We start from the raw sequence: 22,033 nt of genomic DNA, 5'->3' as shown, positions 1-22,033 counted from the left end.
ATAGAACGTATTTATACTTTTTTTGGGAGCAAATGAGTTAATACCTTTAAACACTATTTTTCTGGGTTTGGTCTTAACTTAAGAGAAACATCTCCTGGATGCAACTGGGACGCATCATCAGTGATGTAGCCTGGGTTCATTGAGTGTTTCGGGTCTCGCAACATCAGACACTCTTGCCCAGGTGACCCAGCCGAGGTTGATCAAGCCTCGGCTTGCGTCCCAGTAGCAGTCCACGGATCTGCCCTTTTGAGCCATAGCCACCTGGTGGCTTTCTCTGCGGCTTCACTAACTGACTTAATGGCCTTCTTCTTGGCCGCCCCTGATACACCCAAACGTCCGAGGACTTTGCAGAAGGATCGACCAGCAAAGCCTCTGCAGCCAACTTCTATCGGCTCATAGAAAATCTTTCAGCCCCTACCCCTGCATTCCTCCACCAGTTCCTGGTACTTTGCACGTTTCCTCTCATTGGTTTCCTCCATGCGCTCTTCCCAGGGTACTGTGAGTTCAAGCATGATCAGGTGTCTTGAAGCCTCAGAGGTAATGATCATGTCTGGCCGGAGAGATGTTGCTGCGATGTGCTGGGGGAACTTTAGCTGTTTTCCCAGGTCGACTTGCAACTGCCAATCCGAGGCAGTGTGGAGTAGTCCTCTTGCTGTCTGTGGACATGCCTGGGGTCTCTCTCCTGCCTTGATGAAAGGGACTGCCTTGCTTGGAGCTTTGTGATGTGTGTTCGTGCTGATTGCCAGGGCTATGCTCTCAGCAACTGCTTTCAGAACCTGGTCATGGCGCCAGCGATAGCGACCTTCAGCCAGGGACTTTGGGCAGCTGCTGAGGAGATGTTCCAAAGAGCCTCTTCCAGAGCAAAGGGGACAGGTGGGTGTCTCACTCTTCCCCCACACATGAAGGTTCGCTGGGCTCAGGAGGGCGTCGTAAACTGCCTGCACAAGGAACCGGACGCGGTGGAAGTCTGCCTGCATGATGTTCGACCAGGTCACTTTGCGATGTAACACGCTCTCCCACCTTGTCCATGCCCCCTGCTGCCGGAGTCCAACTGCCCTGCTCACTCGCTCTTCCTCCACACCTGCTCGGACCTCTTCCTGGAGTAGCTGATGTCTCTCCTTTCCCCGGGCCTGGCTCACTTGGGTCTTTGGGAAGTAGCCCAGGCCTGCTCTCCCCGTTGCCAAAACCCCTACCAGCGCATTCTGCCTTAGGCGTGACTCTGCCACCTCCACTGCTTTCTCAGCTCTCCACTTCCTTCCGGTTCTCAATTAGATCCCTGCTGATGACACCTTGTTGTCCCTGGAATCCCTATACTGTAGAGCCTCTCTTGTACGTGCCACCTTGAACTCTTCAGTGAGCCCACTGAGGGGTAGCTGGAGGGTGTTGCTTGTCCCGTACAAGGCAGCGCTGGTGAGGCTGCGGGGAAGTCCCAGCCACTTTCGAAGAAAGCCACAGATCTTCCTTTCGAGAGACTCCACAGTTGTTAACGGGACTGCATAAACAAGGAGAGGCCACTGTACTCTGGCCAGGATGGAGTGCTGGTAGATCCAGGCTTTAAATCTACCAGGCAGGCCAGACTTGTCCACCTTGGTGAGCCACGCTCCCAGTTGTTCACCAGACTCCTGTATGGCAGCAGAGTCTCTCAAAGTTGCATCAAAGAGCTTCCCCAGGCTCTTAACTGGCTGTTCCGAGATTGTCGGGATCTCGGTTCCCGAGATCGAAAACCGGAACTTGTCCATCACCTTCCCCCTCTTCAGAACCATGGACCTTGACTTGGAGGGCTTGAAGCTCATCCTCGCCCATGTGATGTGTCTCTCCAAACCCTGCAGGATCCACCTGCACCCTGGGACAGATGTTGTGGTGATGGTAAGGTCATCCATCTAGGCTCTTATGGGAAGCTGGCGAACACCTGATCTGGATAGGGGCCCTCTACATTCCACCTCTGCAGCTTTGACCACCATGTTCATTGCCAATGCAAAAGGGGTAACGGAAATGGTACAACCTGTTATTATACCTTTCCCAAGGCGATGCCAGTCAGATGTTACTGACCCAGAAGTGAACCTGAGCCTGAAATTGGCATAATAATCCAGGATCAGGTACTTGATCTTATTAGGGACGTGGTGGACGTGTAGAGCAAGCGCCACAAGTTTGTGCGGGATGGACCCGTAGGCGTTAGTCAGGTCCAACCACAACACAGCAAGGTCACCTCTGTTCTCATGGGCCTCTCTGATGAGCTGTGTGACTACACCAGTGTGCTCTAGGCAGCCAGGAGCACCGGGAATCCCACCTTTCTGGACGGAAGTGTCGATGTAGTTGTTCTTGAGGAGAAACTCGGTCAGTCTTCGGGAGGCGATGCTGAAGAACACCTTTCCTTCCACACTCAATAGTGAGATTGTCCGAAACTTTGTTGATGTTTTTCGAGTCCTCCTCCTTGGGAATCCAAACTCCCTCAGCACGCCTCCACTGGTTGGCCACTCTCCCCCTTCGCCAGATCGCCTTCAATGTCTTCCACAGGTGCCGGAGAAGCTCTGGGCAGCGCTTGTAGACAAGGTAGGGTACACCACTTGGGCCCGGTGAAGATGCTGATCGGGCTGCCTTGATGACTTCCTCAATCTCCTTCAGGCTGTTGGTGGGGCAGGGCTAATGAGAGCTTTGTTGTGACCTAGCTCTTCTTCCCTCAGTGGGTCGGTCATTGTGTTCCGGAGGAAGTGGTTCACCTCTTCACTTGAACACCCAAGCCGGCCACTGCGCTTGTCCCCAAGCAACCGCTTAGCAAAACGGAAGGGATTGGCGATGAAGTCCGCCCGCTTTCTAGCTCTCTCTCTTCCCCGCCTCCTGTGCCACTCTGCTCTGCGTAGGGTTGTCAACTTCTTCCGCAGGATGTTATGCAGTTCTGCCAACGGTTGCTTCTCCTCCTCAGTAGCTCTCTTGAACTGCTTCTTGAGGGTTCGAAGCTCCTGGCGGAGTTGATGTATCTTGGTGGCTCTGCGGTTCATGGTGTAGGAGGTGGTCTTGGTATTGACATTTTCAGTCCAGCCGAATCTCTCTGAGCCAAAGTTGACGATGATGGTGGTCATCGCTTGGAGTCTGCTGTCAACATCTCCTTTGGCTGTGGCTTGGATGATCTTACACACATCCTCGTCAAACTGCCGCCACTTGCTCAGTCTGCTCGCTGGGGGCCATTTTATCCGCTGCTGTGGAACTACTCTGCTGGGGTTGGGAGACTCTGGCACGTGGAGGGACTGGGATCTGTGGGTTGCCTCCTGTCCGGGCTCCTCCTGCGACTCACCAGGTCCAGGACCTGTGCGTTGTACCTCGCTCTCCCGCTCCAAACATTTCATTCTGGCCTGATGGATTTTTAGGCCGTGGTTGTTTTTGCATCGCTTACCGCAGATACATATCGTAATCGTAGTCTGTTCGTTTGCAGGGGTCGTTAACCGTTGGTCAGTAAACTGAACCATGATTGGTCGTTACCTACTTCCTCAGCACAGGTGATGTCATCAGCAGTCGACAGCAAATAGAAAATTATTATTATTAAGTATTAAAGGGATACTTGACTCATTGAGGCATTTTCAGCAGTAAAAAGTTCATATTTGTCTATAATTAATGTGGTAACCATTATTTTTCATGTAAAATTAATACCTTTAAAAACTATTTTTTTCCTGTTGCTGTCGACTCGAGGAAGTAGGTCATGGCCAATCATGGCTCACCTGTTTTCTGGTTTGGTCAGTAAAATGAGCCATGACTGGTCAGCACAGGTGATGTCATCATCAGTCGACAGCAAGTAGAAAAATGACTTTTTAAAAGGTATTAATTGTACATAAAAAATAATGAAGTTATCAAATTAATTCTGAACAAAATATGAACTTTTCACTCCTGAAAATTGTACAATGAGTCAAGTATCCCTTTAACAAAAAAAAGTGATTTCAAAATTATATTTACTAGTGTTAAGTGAAGTTATGATTGAAATAACCTTGTTGGATTAGACTTAGACTTAAAAAAAAAAGTTGGGATAAACAGCGCAAGCCTTTTAAAGTAGACACAGGTTTAAAAAAATAAAAAAAAATAAACAGGGTGAGGCAGATTTGAAAGAAAGGTCGCCAACATTATTCCTGCAGCGATAAAAGCACAACGATTTTTTAATCAGTGGAGAAAAATATTGCCTCCGTCCATCCATCCATCCATTTTCTTGACCGCTTATTCCTCACAAGGGTCGCGGGGTGTGCTGGCGCCTATCTCAGCTGGCTCTGGGCAGTAGGCGGGGGACACCCTGGACTGGTTGCCAGCCAATCGCAGGGCACACAGAGACGAACAACCATCCACACTCACAAGCACTGCCTCCGTCCATGACCAGGAAAAAAAAAAGAAGACATTTTACATTCAATGAAATAGAAAAGCTCACATGAAGTTCATTCTGAATTATGCGCACGCTCAGCAGACACACACACTTATACCGAGAGGTGTTCCTAATATTTAGACCAGTCCATTTGCAATGCACGAGAGTGAATCACCTTTCCATAATAATTTACTCAGGCGCAACATGGCCGCCCATTACGGCATCACTGATGAACATAAAAATAAATAAATAAATTTAAAAAAGAATTACGACCTTTCCGACAGTGTCAATAAAAAACAAGAAGATTATAAGCTTCGTAAAAAGCGCCGCCGACTGCAGAAGCTCCTAATAAAACCGACACTAGTGTGCGTTTTTTTTAACAAGCAGAAAAGTTGTGCAAATTGCACGCGATTAAAACGTAGATGCAACTCTTTTATTACAGTATCGTTGACAACTTACACGCCATTGCCTGGAAGATCCATCACAAAAAATAAATTGACGTTTGCTCAGTGGTGAGCAGCACAGATTTTTTTTTTTCTTTTGGCTTTGTTTTTGTTTTGGCTCATCTGCCAACAACAAAGTTGTTCAAAGAAGAAAAACCACAGACGAGGACTGAGTGCTTTTCACGTCTCATAGTGACTGCGAGGGCATAACAAATTCTGACAGTCAGAGTGTAAAAGAGCCCAAAAGGCGCTCAAAGCTTTTTTTTTTTTTTGGGGGGGTCTGTGTGACGGGCTCGATGCTTCAGCAGCCGCTCGTCTCACATCCAAAATGAAGAACAGTGAGTGCAGTACAGTTGAGCTTGACAAAGATTTGAAAGCTTTAAAAAAAAAATATATATATATATATATATATATATTGAACAAAAATTGCAGGTAGCTTCCAGTTATCTGCATGTGTTAGGCTAAATTAAATTAAATATAAGTTTAAAGTAGAGTTTAAAAAAAATACAAATGTTTATCATTTTTTTTTATATTTAATATTTTTTATTTTTTAAATGTAGTTATTTTTATTTAATTTTTTAATTAATTAAAAAACATTTTTTAATTTCTTTTAAATTCATTTATATTTTATTTTAAAGTTTTAAAAAGTGAAGTTTAATTAACACTCAATTAAAAACAAACACTAGCGATTTTGCTGCGAACAACATATGCAGACATGATGGCATACAAAAACAATCACAGGCATGTATTCTTTATCCTCAATTCAATTCACATTATTGCAGCATAGTTGAGTTGCCTTTCTTCTGTATTTCGTAATATAAATCATCTTGATTAGTCCCACAAATTTTCAGAATTTCAGCAGCAATAGAGAATAACGGCAATTAAAAAATATAGCATGCACGGAGGACAATTGTATTTGGACCCATTGTGTAGTCTCAAGCAAATATCATAATCTAAGCGAATTTATTTTTATTTATTTTATTAATATTGAATTATCGTGCTGCACACTTCTATTCTTTAGTTTACATTCTATTAAATTACCTTATTAGGTTAACTGTTTTTTTTTGTTTTTTTTTTTACTTATTATTTTCCTTATTAAAAGACAGTACAAATTTTGTTGACTTTTTTTGGGGGGGGGTGGCACTGTAACCTTTAATTGTATTTTCAGTTATTTTAATGGGGAAAAAAAGATTTGAGAGACAAGTGGTTTAAAAAGCAAATGTCAACTATGTGGAAAGTGATACCGAGCGGTGGCATTTGTGTCTCCAGTGCAGAAAGTGTGATGAGGGAATTGTGTCAGATGGAGGCACAAAAGGACAAGCGCGAGCGGAATAATAAGAATGTTCAGATGGGCGAGCGTGGCCGGGAGGAGGATGACCAACGTGGGGCCGAGGCAACGGTGGGTGCGATTTGCAAAATTGCAAAAAGTCAAAGATCAGATTGGTCTGCAGTTAATAAGAATTGCGCGTTAGAAGGTCAAGGTGATAAAATGAAGCCCCGCAAAACTACATTTCATCATTTGCAGATTTTTTACCATCTTTTTGTGGGCTTTGCCGTTTGAACCAAGTCGCGTGTCTTTTAGTGCAATGCCGGCTTGTGCCACAGTAGCAGCACTGAGCTCGACTGGATGGAAATGAGAGTATGAAGAACGAAGAAGAAAAGAAGCTTGAATATTGCCCTTTAAATGTGTTTGTCTTTTACGGAGCCCCTAAGGTGACATGGTAGAAAAAAACAACAACTTTGCGTTCCCTCACAAAACATTTGGCGATCCCTCGCAATCTATGCTAATCCGTGTATGTTAAAGAGTCATCGGGGTGTCCCCATGCAACTTCTTCACGTCCGATAAAGATACAGATATCGCAGCCGAGCATACTGTACGATACCGTTTCGGATTCGATATCAGCAGGAATTATACATGCTTCTATTTATTTTTTTGTACGAAATGTTAGAATAGTACGGAGCCCGGTGGGGGGGACGAAAATATTTAAGACTGCAATATAACGCAATCCTATTGTGCCATATTGCAATACTATTGCGTTATATTGAAATAACTATTGCGTTATAATGCAATAATTTGCAATATAAATACAACGCAAAACTATTCCGTTTTAACGCAATGACTTTTGCAAAACTTAGCGAAATAGCGCAAATTGTGTGCGAGAGAATGGCATGTGCCCTACGGGTTCTGTAGAATAGACTGGCTTAAGTGATGCTATTCAAACAAAGAATTTCAGCATTTCCTAGACTTTCTCAAAACAGCCTTAATGGTTTTATTATTTTTAAAGTGTGCCAGAAGGTTCAAATAATATTGCTAAAAAAAATTCATATGTTCTTTTTGTATCTGAGGGCTGACTGTATTTGGGTTATCGCACAACCGTTGTTGTTGACACGAGAACTTGGAAAAGCCATTTTTTACCTGTCCGAGGACGGGGCCCAGCGGTGGCCCGGGGACAGCTTGACCCGACCTGATGATAGTCCGGATCACGCCGCTTGTGTCAAACTTCTTCGCGGCCTTGGCCGCCTTGATGGTCCTTGACATGTTCCCAGCAATCACACAACACGGCCGCTGAAAATGACAACGCAGCAAATGAGCAAGTCTTGGTCAACACACACGTGCGGAGGCTAATTGAAAACATCATTGAGTTGAGAAACGTCAATAAGCAAAAGCTGCCAGCCCAACTGCTGCAGTAGGCGAGTAATTAACTCATTTGCTCCCAAAAACTTATAAATACATTCTATTTTAAATGTTTAAGTTTCCCAAAGACGTATTTATACGTTTTGTTGTTGTTGTTTTTTATGCTAGAGCATACTTCTGTATGCTCTAGAGGCTTTGATGAAGCCTCTCAACTGCAAAGAATGGTTGAAGAAATGGTAGTTATTACACAAACGACCAGCAGGTGGCAGTAGGGTATAAGAGATCAACCAGGGTCATGTTGGCAAAAAAAAAAAGCTCAAATACTCACAATTCTAATTAGATTTGTGAATTATGATGAAACTTAGCTACATACTAATGCTAATTGTTGCAAAACGGAAACAGATGGAAATATACTTTTTTTCTAAATGAAAGAAGAGACTTTAATATTTCTTTTGGTAGGTTCCATGTTTTTATAGAAATAGAACACAAAATTCTGTGGGCCTTGCATAATCAGTCCAAATCCAGTAAAACAGCCGGGAGTGAACGGGATTACCTCTGTGAATATGGTGGCGAGTGAATGAGTTTAAAAAAATAAAAAAATCTTTGTCTTGGATTGGCGCGGCGAGAGCTGGAGGTGCCCGAGGTGCGGATGAGCGGCAGCGTGAGATTCTCAGCACGCCGCAGAATGACGGGGCGGGATTTAAACTTTGAAACCCGCACGCCTCAAATCGTTTTTTTTTTTTTTTTTTTTTTTTTTAGGTGTGTCACTTCTAAACTCTGACAGTGGGGGGGTTAAGTGTCAAGGACGTGGGAGGATGAAAGGTAGTCTACCTTTAACGCCACAACGCCCGGTGCAAAAGGGGAAAATGAGTTTCTTTTGAGTTTGGCAAAGTTTCACGTAAACTTAAAACGTGTAGTAGGAAGAGTTATTAGTAGGCCCACTTTTTTTTTTTTTTTTGCACATGACATCATCCTCTGTTTTGACTGACATTTTCAGCGATTACACCACAACAGTAACATCTTGCCATCAACAAGGTTCACTATTTTTCTCACAAAACACAAAGTTCCATTTTTCTTTTCAACAAAGGTATTTTTTTCAAAATATAGTCCATTTTTTTAATGAATAAAAGGCATCATATTATAAGAGTAAAAAGTTTTATTTTTAAACTCACTTGTTAAAGGGATAACACCACGATATTTTAAGCCCTTCCAACAGTTAACTATAGGCATATAATGATTAAATCTTACCTTTGACACCGTGGCGATGTCATTTTTTTAAAGAAATATTGGGTGTTTTGCTGGGTATATTTTTTTTGCTGGTTATATTTCTAACGCAGATGTAAAGCGCCCGGTGCAGTAAAACCCCGCCTCTCCCCGTGTGATTGCCACGTAAACAGATAGAAATATACTTTAAGTCATTTGCTCCCAAAAATGTATAAATACGTTCTGTTTTTAAATATTACCAGTCTCCCAAAGACGTATTTATATGTTTTTTTGTTTTTGTTTTTATGCTAGAGCATACAAAAGGCTTTGATGCAGCCTCTGAACTGAAGAGAACAGTTGAAGCAATGGTAGTTATGACAAAAACAGCCAGCAGGTGGAAGCAGAGTATGAGACCAACCATGGCCATGTTGCAAGCAAGCTGTTTTGCTCACAGTTTTAAACAGATTTGTGAATAATGATGAAACTTAGCTTTATTTGAATGCTAATTGCTGCAAAACTGAAAAACATAGAAATATATATATTTTCCTGATATAAGAAGAGGCTCAAATCTTTGTTTTGGTAGGTTCCGTGTTTTTATAGCAATAGAACACAATATTCTGTGGTCCTTACAAAATCAGTCAAAATCCAGTAACAGCCGGGAGTGAAGGGTGTTGGCTTCAGTGAAAATGGCGGTGAGTGAATGAGTTAAAAAACATGTCCAAAAAGCTTTGAAAATGTAAGCAACTAAACAAAACGATTTTCTTGAAGTAACAATACCAACATTGGAGTTCTGTCACGCATGAACCCAAGGGAGGCTTTCTTATTCCTCCATGGCACTTCAAAAAAGCAAATTAGGAGTCAATTAGTGGAGTGGGGTAGAAAAGCCTGAACCTGTGGCCTTTTTCTCCGGGGAGGCTGAACACATAAACACACGCTTGTAATCCTCTGATGGAATCAAAGTGATAAAAAAATAAATAAAAAAAAAAAGAGCCGGAGACTGAGAGAGGGGAAAAAGAAAAGATCAATGACAGGAGCCAAGGGACAAATAGAAATTTTAAAGGTGGGCCTGGCAATTCGGCGGGCGGTAGCCATTCAATAAAAACAAGTATTTGAGGGGCAAAGTGATGCTTCATCACGGCCAACTGAGGGATCCAATTAGATCAACGCAGAAGAGACGGCGAGCGAGACGCTTGGGACCGCATACTCTTATCAAGTCACAGACACAAGGAAAGAAAAAAAAACAAAACTGCTCGCTGCGAGTGTGAACACAATGAGGAGATTTTCGGTAGGCGCCGTTTAGCGACTAAGCTACTCGAGTGAAGAAAAGAGCGCGTCTGCCCGTAGACAGCCAAGAGGCCTTGAACGCTAACTTGCAGAAAATAAACATCACAGTGGAAGAAAACTGGGGCATCAATACGGATTCGCAGGGTTTGTGATTGCGGGGCTGGTGAGGAGAAGCGGAAAAATTGTCATTTTATTGTATTGAACCATTTTGGAAAATTGCTCATTGCGATTTGTTCCTGCTAAATAGACTAAGTGCAATTTCTGGAGAATTTGCGTGGGAATGCCGAAAGCTGAATGATTATAGCTGAATGCTGAATGTAGTAGTAGTAGTAGTAGTAGTAGTAGTTGTAGTAGTAGTAGTTGTAGTAGTAGTAATATTATATGTTGTGTATTTAGTGCATTTAGAAATGTTTTTATTAGAAATTCGTGATAATACTATTTTCAATCGATACCGATAACCAATAATTTAGATAGTGCCGATGTCGATGACAATTGATAATTGTTGTTTTGTTTACTTCTTAGCATTAGCATCAGCTTAGCATTAGCTTAGTGTGCTAATTTAGGATTACCTGAGCATTATCTTTGCATTAGCTTAGCATATTAACTTTGGATCCTAAATAAGCATTAGCTTAGAATTAGCTTAGCATTAGCATGCTAATTTAATATTAGCATTAGCTTAGCATGCTAACATGGCTGTTGCTCGATGACGTCACTTCTGTGTGACACACTTAAAACGTCCTTATTCCGGTTAATATCAAAATAAATCTACTTAATTACATTAAAAATCATCCCTAAAGGCTCACGCATTAAATTACTAAAGATGAAAACAAAGGACATTTTTGTTATAATTATAGTTAGTTTTCTAAACATAAAATGTAGTTTCAGTTAAGCATTTACGTTTTTATTTTATTTCATTAATAAAATTGTTTTTTTTTTATTTTAGTTTTATCGTTAGTTTTAGTTCACTAATATAACCTTGGTCATGGTGTGCCAAAAGCAGATGAATACAATGGGTTTTAAGGTTATAGAGAGAGAGATTGCCTAATATTTTGTGGAAGGTCATTCCAAAGGGAGGGACGACTGGCAACTGCAAATACATAAATATATTGATCATATGCCTTGATCTTTAATAAAGGCAAATAAACAATGAAATAAATTGGATTGTTTTTATCTACTTCCATTTAAAGTTGCTAACTCACTTCTTTAGCACTCAACAAATCAAAACACTACAGAAATAATAATAGGGGTGCTACGATTAATCGACAACTAATCAATAACCGATTTTTGATCATGGATTAATCATTTAGAGACCTAGAATTGTCCCAGTCCTCAGGATTTCAATCTCTCAACACCAAATATTCTCCGATTTATTTAGTGCTCTATGAAAGCAGACTGATTATCAGTGCGTTGTGTAACAACTATTGCCTATGGCCCAGTCTACTCTCTAATTTTTTTTTAAGTTTGCTTCTTCTAAAGCAAATTCTCTGCAGTTGCATAAATATTCCACTGCCCAGACAGGATCTAAGCTTGGTTAGCTCTGCAGGTGGTCACCCAACCACCAACAAAGCTCTTTTGAAGCCGCTGACCAGGTGACAAAGGAATTTATGCGTCTGCTGAAGGAGTGTATTCAAGCCCGTCTTCCCGGAGCCCGAACAAATGGCTCCAATGATTTGGAATACACAAACGACTGATCAAAGGAATGTTCATGACCTCTTATCAATCACAAAGGATATTCTGGCGTCTCGCCATTCCAGGGGGAACGTCTAGATGGAGCAACAGCACGGTCAAGTGGTGAAACTTGGAACTATCCTTAGTGATAATTCACATAAGTAACCACATTTTACACATTTATACCATGATAATTCTTGACAGATAACTGAACTACGAATGATTCATGTTATGTCTGTGTGTATGAACATCCTATTTCATTTGTACTCCATAAAGAATGAAAGTTAATCAATATCTTTCAGTTCAGTCAGATTAGACAAGTAGAAGTTACCTCACAAGTTAGTTTATGATGCATTAATTACGATGTGTGTTAAACGGGTTGTGTGGGAAAACTGATTTGCCAGACTGACCAAATTTAATGCCAAATTATTAATCCCTTTAATAATTTTTTTTAAGTCTGCGCGAGCGAACAGAAGGGTGTGCCACCACCTACTGAAGCCCCGCCCATAGACTTTAAAAAGACGAGGGGACCCCCTCTTGCCTCTTCCTCTTCCAAAACTCTCCTCCAACATCATCATCCTCAGGCTAACGACCTGCAAGCGTCCCAGCCTGCTCGAACTTTGTTCCAAGAAACTTGCCAACCACGTGGCCTTTTTTTTTCTGGCAGCAACCGTTGCCGAGAGCAGACACTCGCTCCACGCCACGCCAAAGCAGGTGCAAACTGCAACGCTGACCCCAAAGACTCTTTTACTCCCCTTTTTTCTTTTTTTGTTTCTTCACCATCGGTGATTGCCCGCCAGCGGCGAACTCCGCGGCCCCGGGGTACACTTGCTACGTACCGCCGGACTCAAGGTTGTTGCACCTAAGCCGCCCGCACCACCTGCTATTCGGTGGCGCCCCGCCGCGGTGCCAGCTCACCTCCAACGGCTGGCCTTCCGCGTACGCAGGCGCGTAGCGGACCGAGCTCCAACACCTGGAGTCGGACAGCTGTCCGGCAGAACCAACCTCGCCGGAGAATCAACCTCGCCGAGTCGCCAACCAATCAAGGGACGAGCCGCGCAACTACGTCAGCCCCCGAGCGGCTCCCTTGCCTCACCTGTGGAATAACTTTTTTTTTTTGATTTTCTTTCCTTTTGGAACGAACATTGACTATTCTTCCCCCTTTCAAAAGACCGCCCGTTTCTGTCCGCTTCGACGCAACACCTATTCTCGTAAGTCCACGTTCCCTAAATTGGTACCACTGCGTGCAACTTACGGTTGAAACATATCACAGATCTGGCAGGTCAAATTTCTCTTTTCCCTGTTTCCTTATTCATTCGCATTCCTTCCTTATTTTCATTAGCTTTATTTTATTTATTTTCTTCTGACGGTAGAATAGTTAGATAGGCAGTGTTTGGATTCTGTAGTGTAGCAATCGTGAATAAATGCATGTTTTATTAACTCTATTCCGCCTAAGTCATCTGTGTTTCCGAGTGGATTATTATTCTTTTGTTAGTACAACGAACCACTGAATATCGAGTGTGGCGACTTTAGATTATAAATGACTGATGAAAGAAGGATTTTGGTCGTTGTTTGCTCCCGTTAACCCAAAGCAAAACCAACGTGGTGCCCCTAGAGGTTATCGAGGTAAATATAATTTACCTCTGTAACGTCCAGATTATTAATTCGTCCAAAAGATGACCCAATTATCGCTACAGTTGAATCAAAATAACGACATTTACAAACGTCAGCTTCAACTTTGGAAATTGATCAATATTTTAGCCAATTTTGTGACACTACCAACAAAACCAGTAAATGAATCATAAAAAAATAAATAAATAAAAATATAAAATAAAATCATATTAGTGCATTTTTTTTCTTTTTTGACAATTTTGGGTTAAAATGCTTTTATATTTAAAAAAAAAAAAAAACTGATTCACTGATTAATTGTTTATTAAAACCGTTAGTTGCAGCCCTACACAAAACATACATAGAGAGAAAACGAAGCCTACCGACTGACTGACTGAAATTAAGCCGTTTTTTTTTGGGGCCTTCAAACTGTCGCCTTGTCAAAGCTATAACTACCTTTCAATGTCAAATTGACTCAATTAATAATTTTATTCCAACTGGGAACTAAGGGAATAAAATCGGCCAAAAGGGCTTAACCGCAACTCCAGTTGCGAGTATGAGTGATAAGAGCGAAGGGTTCAGTCAGTGTGGCGCCAAATGAAACGAGGCGTCACGACGAGTGAAGCGCTGAAGAGGTGACCTACATACGACGGCGGCGTGCAACTGCACACGGAGCACACTTTTGGCGCGACGGAATTGACATGACATTGAAAAAGGAGAAAGGCCACGCCATCAAAATAAGCATTAGTGGGAGAGCCTGTTGTGCAGACGAGGAAGAATCCAATCAAAGTGGCAGGAATCTCAAAGAGATGGATCTCAGACGCTTTTTTTCAGCACGACGCGGCGTTCCCATGGCGATCGCCGGACGGCAACCGCCAGGTCGTCTGTTGAAGTGAAAGTACAGAGTTTTTTTTTTTATATGTTGTGCAGCCCTAGATGTAACAATATCAAAATGTCATGATACGCTATCACGATATGAAGCTCACGATACGATAATTATCACGATATTGTGAGGAGGTTGGCAATATTCAAAAAAGGTCACAATATTGTAAAAAAATTAGCTCATACTAAAAAAACAAACAAAAAAAACACAATATTTTACTTTTGTACATAACGTCAATGGTATGTTATTATTGTTATTATTATGTTTTATTATTATTATGTTATGTTGTTAATGCACGCACACATTGAGTTCCTCCACATATTGACTTGCTTCAAAGGCATATTACGTTCCCCTTTCATCTGACAATTAGAATACATTTTAAACATATAAAAGGGCCAAAACATCCCTAATGAAAATTTAATTGCACAAAAAAAATAAAAATAAATAAAAATAAAAATAGCCACCAGAGTGTGCTACAATTGCACAAATGGAAATCAACCTGACTTTTTTTTTAAAAAGATGTGTTGCATTTTGAATATTGTGAACATGACGACGACGATATTGTGGCAGTTTTAATGTCACGATATCAGTTAGGGGTGTGCTAAAAAAAAAAAAAAAAAAAAAAAAAAAAAAAGCGATTCTCATAAGAATCGTGATTCTCATTTAGTATCAGAATTGATTTTAAATGTCCTAAAATCGATTTTATTAGTTGATACTTTCCTTGCCCTTGTTTGTGTACTGGGAACACTGTTCATGTTGAGCCCGATTTGACCACTTCGGGGCAGTGTGGTTCCGTGCGTTCTGATACACAGTTAAGTTGTAGCCACATTAGAGAGGAGAAGGAAAAAGTCACGATTAAGTTATGGCAATAAAAGTTCATTTTTCTTTTATATGCCGGTGAGTAATGATACGATGCTTCTCTGTATACAATCCCGAAGCGTTTTGTTTGAATAGCCATTCTTTTGAGGGATGAAAGTGCCGCAAGTAATGCGCTAATTAGCATTAGCGAGTTAGACTGGAGTAGATCATAACAAATCTTTGCTCATCTATAAATTGAAGCAGAAATCATTGTCAATCAAATCAATTGGAATCGAAAATCCAGTCTGAATAGAATCACAGACCCATAAATCGGAAACGAATCGAGAGAGTTTTTTTTTTTTTTGTGTTAAAGAGTGAATCACAAGAGTTAAACACTCTCATGTATGCATTGCAGGATCTGTCTGCACACATTCTTCCTGTTTTTATGCAAAAAGAGAAACTGCTGCCATCAAGTGGTCACCATTAACCATTACAGTTCCTCCCGAGCTTCATATAAGAGGGAGAGACGCCCAAGCGGCTACTCCACCCATTCATTTAAAAAAATAAATAAAAATAAAAAATAAAATAAAATAAAAAAAACGTTGACGAGAAAATTCACCACTGGCACATAACGTCATGCTTTCAACTGACGAGAATTCTCGTCAGTGGCAGAAAAATAGTTAACATAAAAGTGGACAAATGTGGTTCTATTTCTCTAGATTTGTGTTGAGGTATTTTTTTTTGGCATTAGTGTCTCATGTTGGACATTGGTGACCGAAACAGTACATTTTTCTTTTCAACATGAAACAACTTGTTGATTTCAGGTTATTTTGTTGATTGACTCGTCACCAGTCCCTACAAATATACACATTGACCACATTTATTATTGGTAAATTGTGCTATAGTGACACCTTCACACAATGTCGCCTGTAAAATAAAAACATGAACAACAATTTTACATCAGATTTAAATTTTTAATGCCATTTAATGCCTTAATTTCAGTGAAAAATCCATTAAATGACTTAGAATGCTTTTTGTGTTGAAATATTCTTTCTCGTGGAATGTGTTCTGGCTAGTGTGTTCAAATCAACACCCTTTCCGTTAAATATGAGTCTAAAGACAGCTGGCTGTCTTCAAGCAAGCACACTCGGCCTCTTTATTTGAAGAACCGTTCAAGTGAAAGTCTTCTTTTTCATCCAACATAGGCGATGTTTTATACGACAGTTTCACACTTCTTGACAGCATAAAGTCGACGCCAAGGAATACTTGAAAAAGTGTCTTTTAATAACTTGTTGGGAATGGGAACAACTATGAAAAAGTTTACGGTCTGCAGCGCATCCCCTGCAATAAACAGAGATTCACTCCACACTGTAATATGAATTATTATTATTTATTTTTTTGTGAAGCTCCTCGCACAAAATAAAAAAGTAAATAAAAGAAAAAAAAGCATGTTCTTTCTTCAGTCCATATGAAAGGAAAAGCAAACTTTAAATAAGTGATGTGGTTTCACATTACGCAACGCGTTCACCACAACAAAACGAGGCGGGATGGCTGCCGAGTTTTTTATTTTTATTTTTTAATGTTTTTGTAACACAATAGTGGATGCTCATCGTCTTAAGCAACACACACTCATACACCAGCAATCCGGGAAATCACCATGCAAATGCAAACTGGTTTTAGAAAAAATATGTTGTACTGTATAGGGATGTAACGATATCCAAATGTCACGACACGATATCACGATATGAAGCACGCAATATGATAATTATCACCATATTGTGGGGAGGTTGATGGTTTTTAACTCATTCACTCCCAGAAATTTTCACTGAAGCAAGCCACCACTCCCGGCTGGTTTACTGGATTTTGACTGATTTTGCAAGGCCCACAGAATATTGTGTTCTATTGCTATAAAAACATCTTCTTTCATCAGAAAAAAAAAAAAAGTAATTTCTACCCGTTTCCATTTAGCACCAATTAGCATTAGAATATAGCTAAGTTTCATCATTATTCACAGACCTGTTGAAAACACTGGCAAAAAGAGCTTGCTGCAACATGGCCCTGGCTGACCTAATACTCTGCTGCCACCTGTTTGTCATTTTTTGTAATAACAGCCATTGCTTTAAGCGACCTCTTCAGATTAGAAGCTGGATCAAAGCCTTCTGTGTGCTACAGCATAAAAAACAAACAAAACATATAAATACGTTTTTGGGAGTGAAGGACAAATTATTTATTTTTTTCAAGAGAGAAAGACAAAGTATTAAAAAACGTATTTATACGTTTATGGGGTTGAAAGAGTTAAAAAAGGTCACAATATTGAAAAAAAAGAGCAAATACTAAAAACAAAAAAGCACAATATTATGCTTTTGTACATAACATCAATGTTATTATTAGGTTTTATTATTATTATTATAGTTTGTTGTTAATGCACGCACACATTGAGCTCCTCCACATATTGACTTGCTTCACAAGCATATTATGTTCCCCTTCATCTGACAATTAGTGTAGATTTTAAACAAAGGGCCAAAACATCCCTAATGATACAGCTGACAGCATACAGCTGATAGACGCGCTGCAGACAGCTGATAGTCGCGCCTTCCGCCTTCGAAAAGACAAACAACTTGTAGATTAGTGCGCGCCTCTCAGCTGTATGCGGGGTGCCATGCAGTGATACGAACGAACAGAAAAATAGTGCCCGGCAGAAATGGAGTCTTGACTTTTTTTTAGGGTGAAGTTTTGTGATGCAAATGTATCACTCTTTTGAACACAAATTGTTTTCAGAAGAAAAACGCTTTATTTACTTGGCGACAGCCAGCTTGCCAGACTATTTTCCTCTCGAGCAACACCGGACCAGAACTCGTGTCACAGAACGCTGTCAGGGGTAAGTCAGTGATGATCGCACACACTGGAGGTGAGGATAAAATAGATTAATGTCAAAAAATCCTAACTATCCCTTTAACGTATGGGACATGTTACAAGCAATGTTTACAGACAGGAACATTTCTTTACGCCGTTTTCACTCCCTCATCGTCGTATTCGATAAGGAAGCCGAAATTATTCCACACCACTTCTTCAAAACTTTGGTCTGTCAACTCTGCACCTCGCGCTTGTTTTTCCGCTTCTGTGTGAGGGGGGCGAGTGGGCAGAACCCCAACAATGATTGGACATTAATTCAGTCGTGGGGAGGGCTTTTCTCCAGCCGGCGCGGCTGCCTCGGCTTGCACGCGCACACACAGTGGCGTGTTAGCATCAATAAATACAACATTTGTTGTGGACCGAAAACCCGTGGTCCATAAGGGTGTATTGTCCCGCGCAGGGTGGACCGAATGGTCCGGTTCAAGACCGAGAACTGTTGCATCCCTAATATTTTATGTATACATATATATATATATATATATATATATATATATATGTATATATATATATGTATATATGTATATATATATATGTATGTATATATATATATATATATATACACACACACACACATACATACATACATATATATATATATATATATATATATATATATATATATATATATATATATATATATATACACATTAGGGGTGTGAATTGCCTAGTATCTGACGATTCGATTCGTATCACGATTCACAGATTCGATACCAATTAATCCCGATACAAATTTATAAGTCGTTTGTTGCGATTTATTTCATTCAAATTTAGAAAATACTAATCAGTCAACTTGTAGAGTGTAAGATTTGTATGAAAATGTATTATTTATTTATCTGAAACTTCGGTCTTATACAGGTTGTAATCTGTTTCATGTTTGAACAGCATGAAAATAAAATATTAAGGCTTAATGTTCCGTTCATATAACATTCTTCCATGCTTAAGGTGTGAACCCTAACCCGAAGTAAGACGTTTTGTTGAATATTTTTCCATTAAAAATGGAAGTTTAAAAATCGATTCAGACGCCTATTGAATCGATTCGAGAATTGCGCAATGTAGTATCGCGATATATTGCCGAATCGATTTTTTTTAACACCCCTAATATATATATATCTTGTACTTGACAAAAAGAATATAAAGTGTTCAAGAATAAAATTGTTCAACATGCATGATGAATGGGCATGAGGCTAGGATGGGAGTTTGGAGTAGTTTAATTTTCAGATTAATGAATAATCGTTTTATTAATCATGATTTCAATCTCAATCAAATCATTGTGATGATTATTGTGGGAATATGTTATTGAGATTCTTTATTCTTACTTATTGTGGGAAGCATACCCACATATGTTATTGAGATTCTTTATTCTTACTTATTATTATTGTGGGAATGCTGAAAGCAGAAATATTACTAGATATGACAAAATTAATATCTGAAGACGATTTCTTTCTCTTGTTGGCGGATAAAGTCGCCTTCTGTTAGTCGGATGATACATCCATCCAATGTCTTAACTGCTTACTCCTCACAAGGATCATAGGGGTGCTGGAGCCTATCCCAGCCGGCCTCAGGCAGGAGGCGGGTTGCACCCTTAATTGGTTGCCAGCCAATTGCAGTAGTCCGATGATGATCATGAATAACGTTATGAATGGAACACTGCTGAAGTGACGTGACTTTAAGGTGCCATCTGATTGAACAAGGAGTTGTGTTTTGTGCCAAGTAGACTGACATGGCATCCTATATTTATTTTTTTGTGCTGATTTTAGTTGAAGGTTGCTGAAAATCCTTTTTTTTTCTTCAGCCACAGCACTCAAAGATGTAAAAGAGGGGTATAAGGCATTGCTTATAAATAGATGAATGAAAGGACTTTACTATACTAGTAATTTATGGCAGGTGACTACTGCTGACTACTGACTTAGAATGGATGGATGGGTTTTTATTTGTCATTAAACTACAAGTTACTACTTCAGAATTATTAGTAATACTACTACTATTACTAGTAATTAATAGTTAATTACTATGTAATTTTCACATAATTTATCCTTCAATTCCCTTCATAAGCATTCAGCTATTAGCATTCAGCTATTAGCATTCAGCTTTCAGCATTCCCACGCAATTTCTCTAGAAATTGCACTTAGTCTAGTTTTTCAATGATATTGTTGTGCTTCCACAAAATTGTTGAGGCAAGATGGAGGAAAGTTTTCTTTTTTTACATTGTGCAAGCCATATGACAAACCACAAAGTGCATCGTAAATATCGACGAAATGCTCATCCCCCCCAATATTTCCCCATTCTCGGTGAAAACATTTGATTTCCAGCAAGTGTGATGGCAAAAGCACAATGCTTCTTTTTGTAGCTCCCAATGAAAATGTAAATGATTTTCACCACATCATTCAGTCGTCCCCAGTCAATTTTCAAAGCCGCCGGGTGCCAGAAAAGATCCAAGTAAACAAGTCAATAAAAGCGAACAAATGAGAAACGCGGCACCTGTCGCCAATATAGTCGGCAAACTTTTTTGCACACGGCCAATCATTGGGTTGCTCTTTTTTTACGAGCTATCGGTTTACAAGCATGCGGCGATATTGCAAAAAGGTTTTCACACAAGTGTAAAAGCTTCTTGCTGGCCGGAAAACTAAATTGAAAAGCGGCACAATTTCAAGGACAGGGCTCATTTTGAAGAGATTAATCAGCTGCTAATTAAAAACTGTGAGCTTAATTGCACGAGCGAGGCCCACTGCTGTGTCTTGGTTTGGGCTATTAGGCACTTTTTTTTTTTTTTTTTTTTCCCCGATCGTCTTCGAGGAGACCGACATTGCAAAGTCAATCTGTTGTTTTATTTACAAGTCAAGGGGATCCTTTCAACTAACAGATGTTTGGTTGAGAGGAAATCTCCTCGTGTCGCTTTACGGCTGTCTGAGCAAACAAACGTGACCTCTCGGTTAAATCGAAGCACAAGCGAGTGGTGGAATGGACGAGTTCAAACGCGTTGCCGCATTAAATCTTCATTCCGAGACGATGGTTCGTAACCTTGGTGGGAGGTAATGAACACCGTCAGTCTTGCGTGTTCATCAAACCCTTCTTTTTGAAAAATAAAATGAATAAATAAAATATTAGGGTTGTCAAAATTAATAAGTGTAATAATAATGAATATATTTGTGGAGAGTGGGGTCAAGTTGTATTTTACAATTTAAAAAAAATGTGCACAATTTCACAAGTTACTTGGTGTTAAGATTAGACGGCTCTTAATATGAAAAGAAAAATGCACTGAGCTGTCACCAATGTCTTACAAATACAATTTTGCCATCTAGTGGCAGAAAAATGACCTCAACACAAATCAATATCGCATGAAATTACTGTATCAATGACTAAAAGATGCAGCCATATTTCCATTAGTTTAATTTTTCCACTTTTATGTTAACAAGAGTATGAAAACTTATATTTTATTGTACATTTTAACGTACATTTAAGACAGATATAAAATTTGCGATTAATCGTAAGTTAACTATTTAAGTCATGCAATCAGTTACAATTATAAATTTTAATCACTTGACAGCCCTATTAATAACAACAAAATAATATAAAAATATATTTTAAAAAAATTATAAAATATAACAAGATAGAACATACAATATAAAGATATATCCAATGAAAACCTAAAAATAAAAAATATAGTTAAAATACAATAAATTAATAAAGTTTAAAAAATTAAAGTTATAAATATGAGATAAAAAAAATGAAAAATAATACAGTAAAACTTGAAAAAAAATAAAATACAGGTAAAATTAAATAATACAATAAAATTAAAATATCAAATACAGAAAATATAAGATGAAGCTAAAAGAAAATAAGATATTAATAAAAAAATCAATAAAGTAAAGAAACTCAAACAACCAAATAAGACAAACAAAAATTAATTGCACATTTAAACAAATATAAAATTAATTAATATGTAATTAATTGTGAAGTCATGCAACTATTTCCGATTAAAAAAATGTAATCACCTGATACCCCTATGAAATATATATATTTTTCCAAATTTAAGACATAGGAATAGGGTTTACTGGTGAACAAAATGAAGAGGGAGAGTAACTACCGTTGTTTTCTGAAGATGGAACTCACGGGCAACAGATGCCCCAGAATTGAACCCTGTGGAACACCATATGCTCCGTATGCATGTAAATTCATATTGCGCATAATATGTCCAACCACACTTTTTTTGCCTGAACAAACTTAGCATGAAGCTCTGGGGTTCAATCGAACCCAAGGTAATT

The 22,033-nt window shown here is 39.6% G+C and overlaps 1 protein-coding gene across 2 annotated transcripts in view; it reads right to left on the bottom strand.

Moving 5' to 3' along the window:
• The window catches only part of mrpl11 (mitochondrial ribosomal protein L11), a 97,616-nt gene that overhangs the window by 57,945 nt on the left and 17,638 nt on the right, over window positions 1-22,033 (bottom strand). For both annotated transcript variants that reach the window (XM_077532124.1, XM_077532125.1), the window contains one exon: window positions 7,196-7,345. In XM_077532124.1, coding sequence (XP_077388250.1) covers window positions 7,196-7,318 — 123 coding nt within the window. In that variant the 5' untranslated portion in view covers window positions 7,319-7,345. The remainder of the gene's footprint in view (window positions 1-7,195; window positions 7,346-22,033) is intronic.

Source organism: Festucalex cinctus, chromosome 9, assembly GCF_051991245.1.
Source record: "Festucalex cinctus isolate MCC-2025b chromosome 9, RoL_Fcin_1.0, whole genome shotgun sequence".
NCBI lineage: Eukaryota > Metazoa > Chordata > Actinopteri > Syngnathiformes > Syngnathidae > Festucalex > Festucalex cinctus.
The sequence above is the reverse complement of the archived record's forward strand: the minus strand, read 5'-3'. Positions and strand labels throughout refer to the sequence as shown.